Source organism: Thamnophis elegans, chromosome Z (assembly GCF_009769535.1).
Source record: "Thamnophis elegans isolate rThaEle1 chromosome Z, rThaEle1.pri, whole genome shotgun sequence".
Lineage (NCBI taxonomy): Eukaryota > Metazoa > Chordata > Lepidosauria > Squamata > Colubridae > Thamnophis > Thamnophis elegans.
In genome coordinates this window covers 65,606,079-65,627,073 of record NC_045558.1, presented here as the reverse complement: position 1 = coordinate 65,627,073, position 20,995 = coordinate 65,606,079, and the positions used below count along the sequence as shown (strand labels likewise).

General features: G+C 41.0%; 1 protein-coding gene across 2 annotated transcripts in view; it reads right to left on the bottom strand.

Moving 5' to 3' along the window:
- The window catches only part of AVL9 (AVL9 cell migration associated), a 159,791-nt gene that overhangs the window by 70,048 nt on the left and 68,748 nt on the right, over nucleotides 1-20,995 (bottom strand). For both annotated transcript variants that reach the window (XM_032235109.1, XM_032235108.1), the window contains 5 exons: nucleotides 10,674-10,745; nucleotides 7,365-7,454; nucleotides 6,139-6,205; nucleotides 5,078-5,118; nucleotides 4,825-4,863 (listed from right to left, as the gene is read on the bottom strand). In XM_032235109.1, the coding sequence (XP_032091000.1) occupies nucleotides 4,825-4,863; nucleotides 5,078-5,118; nucleotides 6,139-6,205; nucleotides 7,365-7,454; nucleotides 10,674-10,745 (309 nt within the window). The remainder of the gene's footprint in view (nucleotides 1-4,824; nucleotides 4,864-5,077; nucleotides 5,119-6,138; nucleotides 6,206-7,364; nucleotides 7,455-10,673; nucleotides 10,746-20,995) is intronic.

The following is a 20,995-nucleotide window of genomic DNA, read 5'->3' as shown; positions in this document are numbered from 1 at the left end:
AAACATCCGAAGGGCTTTAACCTTAGCACGCTTGTCTGCAATGCATTTCCCACAGCGGTTTTGGAGGGCCAATATAAAAAAATACCATATGAGGTGAGTCTGTTCCCCTGTGGACAAGGGGCCATTGAAACTATAATTCATGCCCTGCTATACTGCATTTTCTATAAGGACAGATGGATTAAATTTATTACACTTTACTCAGTAAAATATCTGGGAAACACTGATCATTTTTATGTGCAATTAGTGTTATCAGGTCCATATGAAATAGTTTTTCTGAATGTGGCCAAATTCTGCTATACTGTATGTAAAATTAGGCAAACTATCCACTGTTAATCCACTACCAATCACAATATATTATTCTGCCTTTTATTTTTATTTTTTACTATAATCATTTTAATGCTGTTATTTGCTGGTCTGTTACCATAATAAAGATTGGTTGATGATGATTGATGATGATCAGTAGTATCAATTTACTTATATTTAATATAGCTGTTTTACTCCACCTCCTGTACAATAACAACCACAAACAAAATATATTGCAATCTGTGTTATTACTTCTTGAAAATTTATGAATCCAGACCTTATGACTTAAAGTACTGTATTTTTCGGAGTATAAGACGCACCGGAGTATAAGATGCACCAAGGTTTTGAAGAGGCAAAAGATGGGTAGGGAGAGAAAGTAGGTAGGTAGGTAGAAGGAGAGAGAGAGAGAGAAATACAGTAGATAGGTAGGGGGTGAGTACTGTGTTTCCCCGAAAATAAGACAAGGTCTTGTTTTCTTTTTACCCACAAAATATGGTTTGGGCGTTATTATGAGGGGAGGGTTTATTGTTTTGGAGTTGCCAGGCAGCTGCTCTCTTGCGAGCGGGCTCCCAAAGAGCTGGGCACAGCCTCATGGGTGAATGGCTGTGTTACGCTGTCGCAGCAGCGGAACACAACAGCCATGAAGCGACCACGCTCACGAGCAGCCACCCGGCAAACCCCCTTGCCAGCCAGGCACAGTGACATTCACTGACCTAGGGGTATCACCAAGCTGCATGAGCGCCTGTTCACCGCTGTCCGGCTCCCGCGGCTTGGCACCTTCAAAATGCCAGTGAATGGCGCTCTGCACTGCTGGAGATGGGGGTTGTGCGAGCAGCTGTTATGCTCCTGCTCACGCGCCTCCCAGCCTCACAATGCCCTGGCCCAGCTCTCCCCTCAGAGCCAGAGCACCTCCGCTGCCACCGCCCTCACCACCACCATCCGCTCTGGGTGTACACTCTATGGTTATGGGCCAGCTGCCAGCAGAGTGTATAACCATAGAGCGTACGCCCAGAGAGGCCATTGCCGGAAGACTCAGTTTGGAAGCCGCCGAAAAAGGGATGCTGGGATGGTGGTGGTGGCAGCGGCGGCAGCGGAGATGCCCTGGCTCTACAGGGAGAGCTGGGCAAGGGCATCGTGAGGCTGGGAGGCACATGAGCGAGTGTGGAAAAGCCACTTGCGCAACCCCCCTCTCCAGTAGTGCAGAGCACCATTCACTGGCATTTCAAAGGTGCCAAGGCACAAGAGCTGGATGGCAGTGAACAGGCACTCATGCGGCTTGGCGATACCCCTAGGTCAGTGAATGGCACTGTGCCTAACTGGAAAGGGGTTTTTCCAGATGGCTGCTCGTGAGCGTGGTTGCTTCATGGCTGTTGTATTGCACTGTTGCGACAGCGCAACATAACCATTCGCCCGAGGCTGTGCCCGACTCTTTCCCAGTGATGGTTAACCTTTTTCCTAAAGTGTGCCAAAATTGTGTGCTCGCACGCTGTTGTGTGTGCATATGTGCCCCCCACCTGCGCATGGGTGCATGACCCCCATCTGCACATGCGCACACGACCCTCTTTGCATGCATGTGTCCCCCCATGTGGGAGTTTTCGCCCTCCCCAGACTCCAGACGCTTTCCTGAAGCCTGGGGAGGGCGAAAAACAGGCCCAATGGGTCAACAGGAAGTTCGTCAACCGGTTTGCCCGTTGGGCCGTTTTTCATCCTCTACAGGCTTCAGGAAAGCTCCAGAGCCTGGGAGGGTGAAAAATGACCCAATGGCTCAACCAGAAGTTTGGGAACTAACTTCCGGTTGGCCCATTGGGCCTGTTTTTCACCTTCCCCAGGCTCTGAATGCTTTCCTGAAGTCTGGGGAGGGCAAAAACGCCTTCTCCTGGCTCTCCAGAAGGCCAAAAACCAGTTGGTTGGCATGCACATACGTGCTGGAGCTGACGGCTGCTGTTCCAGCAAAAATGACTCCACGTGCCACCTGTGTTATGTTACCATAGGTTCGCCAACATAGTCCTATCCCATTGAAGATTGAAGCTATGGATAGAGGGTATAATGTAGCTTTTAAAAACATAATCAGCTTCTTGTGTCATTATTTGCACAAATGTTCTAACTCGGTGGTCCCCAACCTTTCACTTTGGCTGCTGGGCTCGGCCTGGGATGTGTGAGTGGCAGGTGCATGCATGTGTGCACATGCCCCTTGGTCCAAGTGGCAGGCATACTCTCCACTCACATGACTAGAGCTTTTCATATGAATGGAGAGTTCTTGCACTCATACACAAAGGTCTACTTGCACTTTGCATGTGTGTGCTTGCTCATCGCGTTTGCGGTCCACTTTGAAATAGGTCATGGCCCAATTGTAGGCCATGGCCTGGTGTTGGGGAGCTCTAACTATTCAATGCATTAGCTGCATTATGATGGAGCATTATGAACCATTATGCAGCAATTTACATCAAAATCTAGTGGAGAACTTTAGACAACCAATTGTTGGAGTATATGTTCTGGAAGATAAGTGTTACTTCGTTATTAAAACTTTTATTTTGGATATACTTTTTCTAGATTCAATTGTAGAGTTTTATTTCTTTTATTCTCTATAATGCATATATTTTACATATTTATGTAAAGTTGTAAGATTTTTATGTAAGATTTATTTATGGATTACATTCTCTTGATCAATAATCAGGGCCAACAGAGGATACATATTGTAGGCTAAATATTTGAAAGACCTTTGCTGTACCAACGTTTAAAATACCACTATAATCATGGCTCCTTCTCTGTGTTTTGGGTTGGTGTCTTTTTGAGTGTTTTTGCTTCTGCAAGTGAGGAAGAAAGTTTGCTGTTTTGTCCAATGAAGTTTTTTCATTCCATTGTATGCCACTCAAAATCCAAAGAGTTAGGTAGTTTAAAAATCTGTATAATATAAGCTCAATGCATATAAAGAGGATATATAATGTATTAATACAGATGGATTCTGAAACGGAACTGATTAAGGACTGTATGATAAAATGGGCTCAGAATATTGAGGAACCAATAATGCTGGACACATGGGAAAGAATTTGGGTAAGAAATGTGAAATTTACACAAGCACAAAATCTGAGAGAAAATTTTTATAAGATGTTTTATAGATGGCACTTAGATCCCAAAAAGCTTGCTTCTATGTATCCGAATGTTCAGCCTAAATGTTGGAGATGTGGTTCTCTTGATGCCACATATTTTCATATATGGTGGACATGTCGTAATGTTAAGGCATTTTGGATAAAAATATGGTGAATCCTGCAAAACATCTTCAAAAGAAGGATAAAATTCACCCCCCAGCTGTTTTTACTAGGTATATGTATTGACTTTACGGCAGCAGAAATTAATTTGGTTCTGTACTTAATAACGGTAGCAAGACTCTTGGTGGCGCAATATTGGAAGAAGAAAGACTTGCCTACAATTCAAGAATGGACTTTGAAAGTTATAAACTTAGCCGAAATGGCAAAAATTTCAGCATATCTCAAAGAACATTCAAACGAGAGATATAAACGAGACTGGAAAAAATGGATTGATTATACACAAAGTAAATATGGGATTAAGAAACTTCAGATAGCTTATGCTTAGTAGCAGTAATAACTTAAACTGTTTAAAATTTGGGTAACAGTAAGAAGCTGAGTTCAATGTAGAGATATTTTAGACTGTGATTGTCAAAAAGTTATACCATGTATGGGCTCTGGGAAGTCGGGGGGAGGGAAGGGAGGTGGGGATCTAGAGGGAGGGGGGGAGGGGGGAAATATAATATGTGTTAAATTCTAAAGTACATGATTGCACTTGTATACTGTGGCTTTTTAATGTTAGTGTTAAAACAGAACAAACCGAATATATTGGAAGGTAATAGAAGTATACTGAAGGGAGGAGCTGAGTGAAAGAAGAAGGAGGGTGGAGAGGGGGAGAGAGAGGAGGAGGAGAAGGAAGGGAGGGAATGGATTAAGAGAGGGAGTGATAGGGTTAGGGTTAGATAGAGGGGGAGGGGAAGTAGGTGTAGAGGGGTATGTGAGAAGGAAGAATGAAAGTTGGAGGGGGTTGAAAGAGGGTGTATGGTGGGTCAAGGTGGCATATTGGGTTTGTATTTTAGGGGGCATTTTCTATATAAGTGAGGGCTGTGTTTATTACTCAATGTTATATGCTCCGGTTATGCACAGTAAACATGTGATTGTATAGAATGAAATGGAAATAAAAAATATTATGTTAAAAAAAATATCTGTATAATATATAAGTAACATATATCAGGTTGCCTATTAATAGTGGACATTTATATGTCTGTTCAGAGAGAGGAAGCAAGAGACTTAATTTCACTAGCAAACTGTAATTTATGGTAAGTTAGCAAATAAGATTGATGAAAATATTAATACATCTACAGCAAACAAACACAATTAGCACCTCTCCATCCTGGCTAACTGCATAATGGAATAATGTGGCTCCATAAGGTATTAATGAAATAATGTTAGTGAAGTCATATATTTTGCCTTTTAGAAAATATGGGAATAATCTTACCTTCTTTTCTAGAAGAATCAACTTAAAAAGAATTAAAACCTTTAAAACATAAAGAAAGATAGATCTTAAACATTAGTAGTCCAGCAATATATTTGTAAGTGGCCCTATGCTTAAAGTATTCAAGTGTCATATCAATGTGCAATATAGATCCAGAAACTTTTCTTTTATTTACTTATATTTGTAACTACATGGTGCTTTCTTTAAGATTCAAAGAAGTGGAAATAATTATGTACATTTCAATTTTATAACATACCTTGTGTCTAAATTGAAGAACCAGATCTCGTGGGGACAGGCCTAAAAACAATGGAGAGGAAAATGGCACATTTCAATAAAAGCAACTAACATTTAGAAATCTTCTAAGTAAGAGTCTTACCTGTTTCCATTTACTATACATATGAATTCATTCTCTGGGGTAGTAGTAATGCAATATTGTGAATTGTTATTTAGATAATCTCTCTTTGTATAAAACATCAAAACTTTCACAGCCTATGATTTCTTACTTTGCAGGCAAATAGATGAATGTAAAGAGTCTTTATAAGCAGCAAGAGTGAAGATCTGCCTCATTATTCATTTTACTATGAGAAACATCCTTAAGTACTGGATTTTTACCACCATTAAGAAAAAAATATTTTTATTGCATTGTATGTCTTCTTTGTTTAGTATTGTTTTAAAACATGGGGCAGGTTTTTGAAGGAAATATCAACTGACAATACTATTTCTCATCACTGACCAATATATTATTTACTTACTATAATGAATATTTTAGACAAGATTTGACTTTTTTGGTCATTTGTATTTTCCTTTGTATAAACTTGGTGCAATAACTTTCTTTATATACTGTAAATTAATTTGGATTCATTATGCATTAGAGAAGCTTGCTGGCACTATGAATGAAAGAAAGAAGAAGAGGATAAAATTATAGTGAAAAAAGTTGAGTTATTTTATTAGTCCTCAAAAGTGATTTGGATTTTAACTTTTCATATCAAGTCCTCCAAGAGAAAAATGGGAGAAAGACTGAATAATCTGTTTCAATAACACATGTTTAATACTGTGGTTGTGATTTCTAAAAACTATTTTGTAAGAAATTCATCAGAAAGAAATTGAAATGCAAAAAAATAAGTTGAAATGAACATAAAACCTAATATTTTATATGATACATGACACACAAATTATGGCACACTGGTGCTTGACAAATGGGAAAGATAATCAAAATAACTGGTAATTTTTTTCAGACTTACATGATTGGAATTAAGCTTTATATGTAATAAAATACTTATAAAAATTGGAAGTGTTATGTTATAATATATAGCTTACCAAGATAAACTTGTGACCCTTCCAGTGAGCTCCCTCCCAGTGAGCTATTCATGTGCTCATAAAGTTCCTGAAAAACCATAAAATGTTGAAAGCATGAGCATCTTGTTTTAAAAGTAACTTTAGGGGGGAAACGAAAAGGTCTACTTTATATAAGAAAAATCTACCAAAATATATTTTCTAAGAGATGTAACATTTTTTGGAGTCTCTAAAGATATAGTTATCCATCCTTTAGAATCCTGGGGTTCAGAACTGCTTTAGATATAGCTTTAACGGAATTTTGCAAAGATTTTATATACAATATGCTATTTTACAAATAATGTGTGCATATAGCTTTCAAAAATATCACTTAGCAATAGTTTCAGTAACTTTTAGAGGGAGTATTCTCAAAGAACAATAACTCTTTCTTAAGCATACAAAACTGGCTGTCAGATTCTTGCTAGAAATTGCCTTCTAGCTTACTAACAATAGACACCAGGTTGGATCTCTGTTTCTCTTTTGTAAATAACAGGTAAGAGGAAATTAACATTTAGCAGGCCTGAATTACAGGGCTATGTGAACCCTGTCACCCCCAGCTGACATTTGCATCTTCTTCCTTCTGGTGCTGCTGCTGCTCAGGCACACTAAGCTTGGCCCTTTACAAAGCAACTGGTGTTGCACTAGGCCTTCTTCTTAAAGCTGTGACTTTCTCATACGCCTTTCAAATTAGACAAGGGCCATATGCAATTTGGACAAGGATACCAACTTCCATAGCAGATTTTAAAGCTCTGACAGAAAACAGGGCCAGCAGAGCACAGGGTGGCAAGACCAGCAGAGGTAGCAAAGTGCAGGTGGCCTAGAGGGCAAAGATGAGGGAGATAGGCAGATGGGAGTTGAAGAGTCCCTGTGGTCATAAGTGCAGATGGGCTGCCACGCACTCAAATTTTAATCATGTAACTGTGGAAGCATTGCAATGATCATAACTTTGGGAACCAGGCATTAAGCAGCACTTATCAGTGCTACTTGTCATTGAACAACCAGTCATTAGATGAGGACTATCTGTGTTGCAAAGAATATAATTAAGATGAACCTTCCATTCTATTCTGAACATGGATTCTGGTAAGTGTATATACTCTTCTATTAGCAATGGCTCCTCCATTACACTTTTAATGTTACCCACCCTTCCTCCCTCCCCATTCTCTCTTTCATAATCTTTCAAACAATTGTACTTTTGTATATTTAAAACATACCTTAAGAATTGAAATTTGTGAGAAGTCTTTCTCTTCAAAGTAGGCATGTGTAATTAGCTGCAGCTTAGCTTGAAGTAGCCCATATAGAGGCTTGCAAGAAAAAGAGCATCATATTATATCAACAAAGACAAACAAGGAGACAATAACAACAGGATCTAGTCATTAAAAACAGTTGAATTTGAATAATCTGAATACACTGTATATTCTTCAAGCCATATATCATACAGTTGCAACTAATTTATGAATATGAATTAGAATGGTCAGTTATTCTATACAGTATCATATGGGTGTTTTATCTTTAGGGTGGACAAGATAAAAGATAAAACACCCGGACAAAAACTGAGCAATGTGTATATGCAATACAATGCAGCAAGCCAGGTACAGATCTGTACATTGAGGAAACAAAACAACCACTTCATAAGCACATGGCAGAACATAGGAGAACAAACATAACAGGACTAGATTCAGCAATCCTCCTGAATTTAAAAGATACAGGCCACTCTTTGAAGACAGCAAAGTCCACACTTTTGGACAGAGAGGACCGCTGGTTTGAAAGAGGAGTCAAAGAGGCCATCAATGTCAAAACTGAACAGCCCTCTCTCAACAGAGGGGGAGGGATGTGACATCATCTATTGCCAATCTACAATACAGTCATTTCAAAAGTTCCAAGAAGGCTCCACACTCATTTGCACCAATCATGATGATATAGTCAGGGGACTGCAACCTTAAACACTCAAAAAGCCATTTGGACCCATTTCCCACAGAAAAGAAAACACCGGGAGCCACAAAACCTGGGTGGGTGTGGCCAACTCAATGTCACTCCCCCCCGACACACCTACCCAGGTTGAAATGGGTCTCTCTCTCTCTATCTCTCCCCTTCCCTCCCTCTCATTTCTGTTTTTCTCTCTTTTTCCTCTCCCTCTCTTCTTTCTTTCTTTTCTTTTTCTATCTTTCTTTCTCTTTCTTCCTTTCTTTTCCCATTCTCTCTCATTTATTTCCCCCTCTCTCATTCTCTCCCTCCAGCTCTCTCATTTCTCTCCCACTCCCTTCTCTCTCTCTCTCTCTCTCTCGATCATGTTTCTCTTTTTCCTCTCCCTCATTCTCTCCCTTCATTTTCTCATTTTTCTCTCTCATCCTAGGGCCCCTAGTGTTTTCTCCACATTGGCTCATCAGGCTGCTTTTTGCGATTCCACATCCTTTGGGGACAGCACATCACCAGCCACGGTCCCCTTTGTTTTGGCTCAGGAAGGAACAGCTGCCACCACCGCCAAATGCAGGGAGGGAATAAGCTGTGGCTCTCCTGTGCAGCGTGGCCAGCTACTCACTTGAGCATACAGTGGTGACAGCGGGAGGAGTTGCCACTGCCGCTGCCATAATCCTGACTCAAGAAGATATCCTGCTTGTGTGTGCATGTGCAAGAAAGATAGAGAGGTAAGAGAAAGAAAAGGGGAGAATTCTCTCTCATCTCTCCCCTTCCCCCTTGTGAGGAAGGAGGCGAGGGCTGCCTTGAGTGCAAATGTAGCACGAAGGCAAGTACAGGGCTGCTTCGCTCCTGTACTAAGGCTCTGGCCATCCCCTTGCCATGTCTGTCCCACCCCGCAGGTCTACGGCCAAGCGTGGCAGGTGCAAGCTCCAGCCCGAAATGGCGGGAGGTGAGGGTTGCCTTAAGCACAAATGGGGCACAAAGGCATGTACAGGGCTGCTTTGCTCCTCTACTAAGGCTCTGGTGACCCTCCTCCTCTCCCCCTCCTTTTCGTGAGGGGGAGAGGAGGTGGCGAGGCCAGGAAGGTGTGCACGAGCTGGGAGACCCTCCTCAAGTGAGTGGTTGGCTAGGCCAGTGCAGCAAAGGTGTCCGTGAGGCAAGTGGGTGCTCACTTGAGGGTCTCCCCGCTTGTGCGTACCTGCTTGGCCAGGGGGTTGACACACACAAACACACACACACACACACAGCTTTCATTGAAAAGCATTCTACGAGTGGTGAAAGTCATGGCTGGGTGCTATGGGCCTGTCCCCTTTTCTGTTGTCCCGTCATCCTGGTTCCCATCCTGCCAGTCCTCGTGTTAATGAGGCCGGTGTCGGCCGTGGCCAGGTTGGGCCAGTGTTTCGGGGTGGAAAGCAAATTGCAAATCTCCCCAAGTGATCAAGGCATGCCCAGCACCAGCAAGGACTGGAAGAACTCCAGCAAGAGGAAGCACCGAAGAATCAGCTCCAGCCGCTCTCCATTCCCTGCCATCGCCCTTACCTTCTCAGGCCAATGATTGGGGGGGAGGATGAGGGGGGGAACCCAGTGGTGGGATCAACCAACATGGAGCCAAAGCAGAGGGCCCAAAGAGCTGCATGCGATTTCAGAGCTGCAGGTTGCTGACCGCTACATAGATACATCTTTAGGTGACCTTAATGACTTGCTAAAATAATGCAAATGACCAGCTGTCTGCAAGGAGTGTACATTTTTCCATTTCTCACCATGCAGTCACAGCTGAAGAAGCTTCTTGAATGAGAAGCAAAACATCTTCAAAGAAAAAAACCAGAAAGTTCAGTTGCCTCTTGAAAAAGCACTTTTGAGACATCTGGCTTTCAAAGCAACACTGGTTCTAATTGTGCATAAATCTATGGATTTTTTAAAATATGCTTTTATTCAAAACATTAGATAATAATACAGTAAAATATGGGCAAAGTACCTCATTCTATTTCATTAAAAAACTGGTATTATAAAAGAATAATAAACTGGGAGACAAGACTAGGGAGACAAGTATTTAGATTTAAATTAATTGTGAAGAACATTGCATTGTTTTGCCTAATAAGATTCCAATTCCAAACTCTATGCTTCAAATTAATCTTTTCATAAACTATTTCTTCATATTCTGAACGTGCGCGAATACCTGACAAGTAATAAATTTTCTTCTTACAGAGAACTGAACAATGTATACTGGACACAAGGAGAGAGAAATACTCCCTCTGCTGGCTCTCCTAAAGTGGTAAAGACTTTTGTGGAACCCTTCATAGTCTTTAACTGGCTATACCAATACTGATCAGCCTTACATTTCATCAACTTTACACTTGCACCATCAACTTTACACTTTACAGCTGGTCAGCTCTTAAATCTCAATACTTTAACAGTTATGTTGAAAAGTATAGTAGTACGAGCATATCCAGTTGGGTTGCTCTTATTTAATTGTTTATAAAGAGTACTTTTCTCTGTCAAACATATTCTCTGGAAAGGATACCTTTGATGCAGATTTCAGTTCATGCAATTATTCATATTTACTAAACATCCAAAACCAAAGTATCGTATGTTGTCTTATCTCTTACCAGCTGACTTAGAACACATACACTTTTCTGTACTGTTTCTCGAGTAATGTCTGCTTGCCGTACTTTCAATGCCTTAAAGGAACAAAAATTAAACTTAAAAACTTTTCTTTACTTATTTCCATTTAAAAGCAAACATTTTTTTCACTAAAATATGACATTTATTTACTAATTTAAGATATCTAGAAAAAATAGTTCAGTAGATTAGCAATTTGATCGAAGGCAAGATCCATTTTACTGGAACAGAAAGAATATAATAGGGAAATATTAAAGTATTAGAAAAGTCTCATCATGGAAAGCTACCATGGACTTGTTTGGAGTTAATGTTACGGGAACCCGTTGGTTTCTTGTTTTTGTCACCTTTTTACTCATTTTATTTTCTACAAAATAAATCTATTCGGAGGGTATTATTACTGTCAGGCGTGACAGTCAGGCGTGCCCCATACTGTCAGGCGTGCCCCATTCAGTATCCAAGAAAGAAAACTCCCAACTCCATTTGAGTAGAGATAAAGGTACTTTTACTAGACATAAAATGAAAGCAGCTGAAGAAAAGCAAGATCTGAGATAAAGAGGCGTGAACGTGTACATACCAAATGCTTACCCAAAACCCTCCCCGCAATTACCCCAACCCAATGTCCAATCTGCAACTCCCAAAGGTGTCGTGTGGGGTGCATCTTCAAGTGGCCTCATTCCATTGGTATGCAGAGACAGTTGACCTTGATCAAACCTAAACACAAGCCATCAGCATGTGTAGAAGTTAGTGAGACCAAAACTCCCTTCATAAATCTCCTCCAGCACCTTAAATTCCCCTCCCAAATACCACAAGCCCCCATCCTTCCTGTTACTATGGCAGCCGATAGCAAGCAAGCAAAGTAGAGGCTGACATTGCAGAAAGGACATCATCCCTGGAGAAAAAGATAAAACAGACAACAACAACAACAACAACAAAACAAATCACAACTAGGGTTTATCAGGATATATAGTATGGAACTTTTACAAGAGTTTAGGAGCTTTGACATTCAGACTTATTCACCCACTCAGCATGGGATGGAGGGAAATGTTTCCAGGCTACCAAATCCAGGATTTCCTTAACCTCAAAATGTTGTTCTTCTTCAAAAAGGAGGAGAACAGGGGGTGGGGGTTGAGGTGAATGCATTAAAGATGAATATTCCGGTTTTAGTAAGTTCACATGGAACACAGAATGGATTCTCCTAAGGGTTTTTGGCAATTCCAATTGCACTGTGACAGGATTCACAATTTTAACAATGGGGAAAGGACCCACATATTTAAGATCAGGTTTCTTCAATTTCTGGGTAGTCTGAAGAAACTTAGTGGACAAGAACACCCTATCCCCAACCTGATATTCTTTTGGCTTTGACCTTTTTTATCAGCTTGTTTTTGCTTGGTGAGCCGCGTCTAAGGCTTTGCAAGTCATAGGCAAGAAATGTTGAAGCTGATCACTCAACTCAAATAGAGATAGGTTCTGTGGTTCCTCTCTAGGCAATTCAGGAATAGGTACAAAATCCTGGCCAAACACTACTTTAAAAGGGGTCATTCCAGTACTGCTATGTACCGAATTGTTGTGTGCCACCTCTGTATAGGGCAAGAGGTCAACCCAATTATCCTGTTGATAATTGACATAGCATCCAAGATACTGCTCTAGAACCAAGTTAGCCCTTTCACAAGCCCCATTCATCTGAAGATGGTGGGAGGAGCTTAGACACTGGGCGGAGCCTATTAACTTCAGGAACTCCTTCCAGAAGAGGGAGGTGAATTGGACCCCCTATCTGAAATAATACGTTCAGGAACTCCAACTAACCTATACACGTATAAAATAAGCAGTTTAGCCAGTGCTTTAGCTGACGGAATCTTGGAACAGGGAACAAAATGCACTTGCTTGGAGAACAAATCTGTGATCACTGGGACAGTATTTCCCAGGCTTTCTGGTAACTTGACAATAAAATCCATCGATATCTCCTTCCACAGTGCACCAGGTTGAATGACATTTTGAAGTAGTCCTTGAGGTTTTCCTAGGTCGCTTTGCCACTGCACAAATGGGACAAATAGCAATGTAGGATTCTATGTCTTTTTTCAGAGAAGGCCACCAGAACTGACTTTTAATCAAATGTAATGTCTTCACGAAACCAAAATGCCCAGCTATTTTTGAGTCATGGGCCTGTTGGAGGACAATGCTTTTTAGACTAGCAAGAACATATGGCTTGGCTCCTACCTATGCAAGGCCATCCTGCATGGTACACTCATCGGAGTGTAGCTTGAACCACTCATCAGATGCAAGGCTTTCCCTGAGCCTTTTCGTCAAATCAGTGGGCACCTCTAAATCCACTTTCCCATGGCTCCCGATGACACCAGAGCAGTTGAGGGAGTTTCTCCCCTGGGAGGATTTCTATGCTGCAATTGGAGGTGCGGTGGGGGGGGGGGGGGGCGCTTGTGGGAAGCCGAAAACTTTTTTGAGGTCCCAATACTCTTTTGGAATTCTTTCCTCTCCCTCAATTTTTTCATGCAAAAAAGCTGCTAAGTCCATAACAGCTCTGGTTAGGTGGAAAGTCTTTCCTTCCACCTCTGTTGGCTTTGCTGAACGGTTACATAGCCACCCTTTCCGCAAGTTTACCTGGGGGTTCCATTTCCGCAGCCAAGGTAATCCCAGTATGAGGGGCTGGTACATCCCCGGCACCATGATGAAACTCAGGGATTGTTGGTGGTCTTCCTCCACATCTCCACCGGTTACAAAATGGGCTGCCCCGCACCCCCCGCAACTGACCAACTGGCAAAAGGCAATGGGTTCTTTCACAGTTCTCAGTCTTAAACCCATTTTTTTCACCACTTCAGGGCTAATTACGCATCATGTACAGCCAGAAAATAAAACGGACCAGCATCTTCCCATGGGCACCAGTCGAGGGTACTTTTAATACTACTGAGATGGTCATGGGGCTCTAATGGAGACTTACCAAGGGATTGGAGTCAGAGTCGGTTTCACTTTCTTCCAAAGAAGGAGGGGGTCCCTTCTCCTCCTGACCTGGAGGAAGGACATCAGCAAATTCCACACCTTTCAGGGTGGTTTCACGGCGATTCCCTGACTACCGCTCAGGTTTCCTCCCTCCAGCCGAAGACGGTTTTGGGTCAAGCTTAGCGAAGCAGTCAGCAGCCCGATGCCCCTCTTTTCCACATCAGAAACGCGCATTTGACCTCAGCTTGGTAACAGATCCCCTTTTTCTGCTCTTTGTGGCTCTTTCAGTGTGTGTGTGTGTGGGGGGTCTTTGTCCTGGCTGCTGCCTCCACGGTATCGATTTCTGGCTAGGTCAATCTCCACATCAGCTGCCAGCACATACCAGTGTTGTAGGTCACAGATCCCCCTCCTGTTCACACAGCTCTGGTACACATCATGATGTAGCTGTCCATCAACACCGCCTGGGACCACCCCTGCATATACACAGATAGCTTGTGAAACTCCTGAGTGTACTTTGCCACAGACCTCCTCCCCTGGGTTAAGGTTTTCATCCTGGTTCTTGCCTTCCTGCCAGGCAGCCTCTGGTGGCCGGTGTCAGGTAGTCATAACCCCTGCCAGCTTTTCCTCAGGATCACTCATCTGTCCCACTCCCAACTCCATTTGAGTAGAGGTAAAGGTACTTTTACTAGACATGAAATTAAAGCAGCTGAAGAAAAGCAGGATCTGGGAGAAAAAGGCATGTACATATCAAACGCTTACCCAGAGCCCTCCCTGCAATTACCCCAACCCAATGTTCAATCTGCAACTCCCAAAGGTGTCATGTTGGGTGCATCTTCAAGTGGCCTCATTCCATTGGTATGCAGAGATGGTTGACCTTGACCAAACCTAAACACAATTTATCAGCATGCGTAGAAGATGGTGAGAGCAAAACTGCCTTCATGAATCTCCTCCAACACCTGAAATTCCCCCCCCCACAAATACCACAAGCCCCCACCCTCTTCGTTACAATGGCAGCTGATAGCAAGCAACCAAAGTAGAGGCTGACAAATACTTAATCATTTCCTATACAGTATATAGAACTCTGATTGTGCTGTCCCAACAGTGTATAGTTAATTAAAAAAATTAGAAGCTGTCTCCTTTAAGCAGCTATCTCATGGGAAATGCAATTACCTTGTGGGAAACGTAGTCCCATAGCATGTGACCATATCTGGGCTCCCTGATTGGGCAGTGGGTATTTTGCCCGGGAAATTGTTTGTTGCTTCGCACTCACTGAATCGCCATCAGCACTAGCAGAAGCAGCTTTGTACCAGCAGCATGGGTTAGAGGAATTAATGTCTTTTTACACTACGTGAAGGGACAGATCAGGGAAAGTCAGAAGAACCTCATTACTGAACTGTAAGTTTTGTTATTAAGGATTCCTGACAATAAACTTGATTTGAAAAATATTCCCAAGCGTGGAGTTAACTGGCTGCCCGAGCAGAACCCTCATTGCCCGGAGCAGAACAGTAAAAAGACATTCCTTTAACTTCCTTTGTCCTCCTCTCTGAGCTCCGCAGTAAAAAGACATTCCTTTAACTTCCTTTGTCCTCCTCTCTGAGCTCCGAAGTAAAAAGACATTAACCTCCATCAACCTCCTCAGAGTGAAAAGGCTTTGAAGTTATTCCCCTCAAGTAGGAAAAACAAACAAACAAACAAACAAACCTCCGTTTGCATTTGACTGAGAAAGCTGCCAGGATTTCCCGCCCTTTTTGGAGCAAAGAGTAACAACCCATTTCAGCAAAGGCCGATTATCTCTCCTGAGGTGAAGGACTTTGTTGCAATTGAGGGAGAGTGCTAAAGGGAAATCAGGGTTTGCATGGTAAAGCAACCCCCCTTTTCATTCCCAAAGCTAACAACAAAAAAGAAGTTCTTTGTATAGTAAATGCCTCATGGAAAAATCTCCATGCAAACAAAATTTGAGTAAGGAAGAAGCCAGCAGCCCAGAGCAGATCTCCTAACTCCTTTGACAATAAAGAGGCCAACTGATGCAAGCCTGCAGAAAGCCAAAAGAGACATAAGCCAGTGGCAGACCAGCTGAATGAATTAAAAGAGAGTGCATATTATGTTCTTGCTGAATTGTTATTGTTTGTGAAGTGGGAAAAGGTGCAAGCCCTTAGGAGGTATCAAGCCAGCCAGGTCCAAGAGGGGTTCCGAGTTTGGGTCCAGTCCCTTAAGAATCCCAAGATTGGAGAGGCAGCTGAGCCAAAAACCTCAAACAGGAAACGCAATTGCCGGGAAGAAGGCGGGGCTTAGCAGTGAGAAGATGGAGTTTCAGGCTACTCCTGAAATTCCTCTATACCAAAGGATTTTTGGACGGGTTCTTTGAACTCTAGCTGTCCCGTAGACGACAGTGAAGGTGGGGAGAGACCCAGGACTCCAGAGATATCCGCAAATCTCTGGGGGAGGGTATTAACTCCCCGTGCCAATTCCTTTTTGGATTAGCTGCGTGCTAACTGAAACTGCAGGTTGCCCCTAAGAATGGAAGAAGTGATGTCATCTGGTAAGCTGATTTTATTATCCAAGAGAGACTGTTCGTGTTAAAAATTAAGCTAATTGAAAACCAAACAACAAGAAGATTTAGCGGCGAATTGGCTTTTCTAATGGATTTATAACTGGTGGTTACTTTACTTCTTAAATGCTTCAAGAAACTCCGCGACATCCTCCCCCCTCTGAATCTCCCCAAGTGGATCGTAAAACTTATCTCCTTCTAATTAGCCCGTCACGATTCGACATTTTTACTACTTTACTACCTAGTTCTGTTTACAACTAGATAAGATTGACAGCCTGTAAGAGACAAAAAAAAAGTGCTTCGAAGCCTGTGGGGGGGGGGGGGGAAAAGAGAGCTTCTAATATTTAACTACGACACATCATGGCGTCCCAAAATACCTCCAAGATTTCATTTCAGGCTCTTTTCTCTGCGTGTAAAGGACTCTTTGATTCTTACCAAAAATTGGAAAGAACCCTGGATCAACTGATTCTAAAATCTGAAGCTAAAACTGAGATCGTTGAATGCTTAAATGTTCCTGAAACACAAATGGAAAATGTGAGAAATGGTGTCTGGTCTATCTCAGAGGAAGAAAGGGAGGGGGAAGCTATAAAGAAGATTCATTTAAAGAGACAAAGTGCAGGAGGAATGGAGAATCCACCCTTGCGAATTAAAGTTAATTTGGGAAATTTTATAAGCCTAAGACAACATTATTATTTCATCACCGACATTCAGAATCCAAAGGTGCCGAAATATTTTTGTTTGGATTTGCTTATGGAAACATTTGGTAAATCTATCCAACGAATGGCTACTGGGCTGAGGAAATCTCGTTGTTGGAGGGACACAGGCTGACAGATGGGACAATACATCCAAAAATTAGCTAAATCGGATTACTTCAATTTGTAATAGATATAGCTGAATAATGACTGATATGGATAGCAATATATATAATTTGGAACTGGCTGATAGATTGATGAATACAATTGAAAACTAGTTAAACCCAATTGCTCGCTCTTGTAACAGATATTGCTGAATAATAATGGATACTGATAGTAATGTATATAATGTGGAGTTGATATGATAACTGACAATTGGATATGAAAAAACGCCTTTAGATTATACATAAAGAGTATTAACTATAATAATTAGCACTATTAAAAAAACTAAATAAAATTCATACAATCAAATGTTAATCAATACTGGGAAAATGTTATGATATATGATATAACTGAATATTATGGAGGTTTAGCTAAAATAGGATATGAGGATTTGATGACAATAGAGGATTTTACAAATAAGTAAATGAATTGTCAGCATGTGCTATGGATTAATTCTTTAGCATAGCTAAGGATGAAGGATGTTTAAATAACCATAATAATTGAAACTGGAGGTATAATGATGTTGATATGGTAAATATTTGAGTTAAGATATCTGAATTAATATGAATTAATGGAAGAGAAGCACCAAAACATGTTGTAACCAGTTGATATACTTCTTTTTTTCTTTTCATAACAGACACCTGTGTTTTGTTTTGTTTTCCTGATTATCGTTTTTGTCTTTTTTGTATTATCTACTATTTTTTATCTTAATTTTTATTTTATATTTGTTCTTTTTTTCTTTTCTTTTTTTTGATTTCTCTCCCTTCCCATCGGTGTGGGTAGGTATTGTTCAAGATTATTACTCCTACCAATACTCCTAAATAATAATTACAGTTAAATGAAAATGGATATATAATAATGCTTGAGTTAATATGAGTTACGTTGGTTGACTGTGGAGGAGATGTACCAAAACTTATTTGTAATCGATTGATATATTAAGAAAGATGCTATACCTGTTTCAAACTAAAATTAAAAAACATTTAATTAAAAAAAAGGAAACGCAATTGCCACCAATCCAAACGATAGACACAAGCAGCGCCATTTAGTGACCACTCTAGAACTGCAATCCAGTGCCTTAAGCCAACACTAGCAACGCACTCGAGAGGCTGGCAGGTGAACTGCACCTGCATCTCCAAAGCCTCTCAACGCACTCTAGTGGCTGGCAGGTGAACTGTGCCTGCATCTTCAAAGCTTCTCAACGCACTCCAGTGGCTGGCAGGTGAACTGTGCCTGCATCTCCAAAGCTTCTCAACGCACTCTAGTGGCTGGCAGGTGAACTGTGCCTGCATCTTCAAAGCTTCTCAACACACTCCAGTGGCTGGCAGGTGAACTGTGCTTTCATCTCCAAAGCTTCTCAACGCACTCTAGTGGCTGGCGGGTGAACTGCGCTTTCATCTCCAAAGCTTCTCAACACACTCTAGTGGCTGGCAGGTGAACCTTACTAACCATGGCAGGAGGGTCAAATGTCCTAGTATCAGAAAAGGAAGAAGGCGGGGCTTAGCAGTGAGAAGACGGACTTTCAGGCAGTTCCTGAGGGACCATCTATACCGGGGTTATTTTTGGACGATTCGTTTGAATCTAAGCTGTCCCGTAAAGACAGTGACGTGGTGGGAACTCCAGTGGTCCCAGAGATGTTTGCAAAATTTCTGGGAACCTAAGGAAAGCCCTCCTAATCCAGTGAATTCCAGATCAGCAGATGCTGACTACAACTGCAGAAGCCCAGAGAGAGAGCTGGATATAAACATGTCGTTTGGTGTGAGTTTTAAATCCTTTTTTCTTGTTGGAAAGAGAACATTCTAAATTTGGAATCTTAGTTTAAAATAAGGCTGACGAGTGAGAAAAGCGGCGAGGATAATGTTGCCATTTTGAAGTTTATTTTTCTGTTCCTTTTTTTTATCTTTGGAAGCCGGGCTGGACTTTCTTGTAATTTAAATCGGCCTTTTCTGTTCCTCTTTTTTGTTGTTGATATTTTTAATTTTGAATCTAATGGGGACATTGAATCTTAAACTTAAAGTGCTTTGAAGATCTGTGGCTTTTTTTTTGTTTTGTTGCTTTTCTTCACTTTCTTTTAGCCTTTCTGAACAATTAGTAATTAACAAACGCCACGGAACAGGCTAAAGCAAGCTATAAACTACAAATTATAAGCCAACACTGCCACCTTGTGGACTTGAGCTTTGCTATCAAAATCCCCCCTGTAATGCATCTGATTCACGTATTTATGCAGCTGGAAACTTGCTAGACAAAACATCAGAGCTGAGAATGACCTTGGAAAGACTTTTATCTTAGGGGGGGGGGGGAAAGAGTCCGGAAAAAATTATCTGTTTTAGCCTGTTGGCATTCTTTCATCTCTCAACACCATATTCACACCATCTGCTGTGGAGAAATCGACATTGATTTTTTCTTTTTGATCATCACTATTGACTTTTTGATCTTTTACCCTTTTTTTTTCTGTTTTGATTATCTTTTTTAACCTTTGGATCGTTCTTTTTGATCGCTTGACTATTTATATATATATATATATTTTGCTTTTTTTTCCCCCACTTGTAGCTGAAGCACCTCTTCTTCCCTTTTTGGAAGGGGGGTGTCTCCTTTTTTTTTTTTTTTACTATTTTACATTTTCATATATATATATATATATATATATATATATATATATATATATATATATATATATATATATATATATATATATATATATCCTTTTTTTGTATTCTTACTGCATTTCTTTCCTTTGTGAAGAAATTGGACATCAACAGATGATCCAATTTAAATTTTGAACAAAATAGTTGGAAAAGTTCCTTTTTCTTCCTTTTTCTTTCCCTCCCTTCTCCCTTTTCTTTTCCTTTCCTTCCCCCCCTTTCTTATCTTTTCCTCCTTTCCTCTGTGTACTTTACGTACTTCATCTACCATACTTATAACTCTCCACCCTCTAATACTAATTGGCTATGAGTAGAAAAGCAGCTGCTTTTGGCTCTACATCAACCTCTGCCCCCTCACCTGCGGGAGGCCAGAGGACAACACAGACGATGTCCCAGCAGGAAAAAGAGAAGGAAGCCAATTTTGAAACACTTATACAAATGATGCAGAAAATGCAAGCAGGAATCGACAGTAAAGATAGCAAGCTAGACACCCTTGTAAAAAAAATGGAGGTAATGGAACAACAAAGTCAAAGCATAGTGCAAAAAGTTGATAATATGGAAGGAAAAGTAGAAAGTATACACAATTGGATGCTGAAAAATGAAAACAGAATTCAAAAAATTGAAAATAAAATTCAAGAAGGAGAGAAGAAAACCGAGAAGCTAGAGACCAGACTAAGTGATGTAGAAAGAGAGAGCAGTGGAATATTAAGATGGGAGATGGACAGGTCTGAATTTTTCTTAAGATTTCAAAACATAGAAGAAGAAAAAGGAGAGGACTTAGTTCAGATAATTTCAAATATTTTGATAGATGTTCTGGGGATGTCCCAGGACAAAATAAGAGAAATTATTGATGAGAGCTTTAGAGTATACACAAGATATGCAATGAGAAATGCTCTCCCAAGGGAAGTGCATGTAAGATTTACTAAGAAAACAATTAAATCACAAATTTTACAGAAATTGAGAGATAGAAAATTAGAATATAAAGGTAAGGAGATTGTAGTACTCAAACAAATTCCAAGAGAGGTGAGAGAGAGGAGAAGAGAATATCAATTTCTGACCAAAGTATTGATAAAAAAAGGTGTTAACTACAGATGGCTCATACCGGAAGGTTTACTATGTACTTGGCAAGGACAAAGACACAGGATAGATACAACGGAGAAGGCAGAAGCTTTTTACGAAGAATACTTTAGAGAAATGGCTGAGAAAGCTGGGAAAGATGATTCAGCGGTACAAATACTGGAACCACCTGTAACCGCGACCGAAAAAATAGAAGGAGCAGTAGGTGGAAGTGAGAAAGAAGGGGCGACAGGGAATGGAAA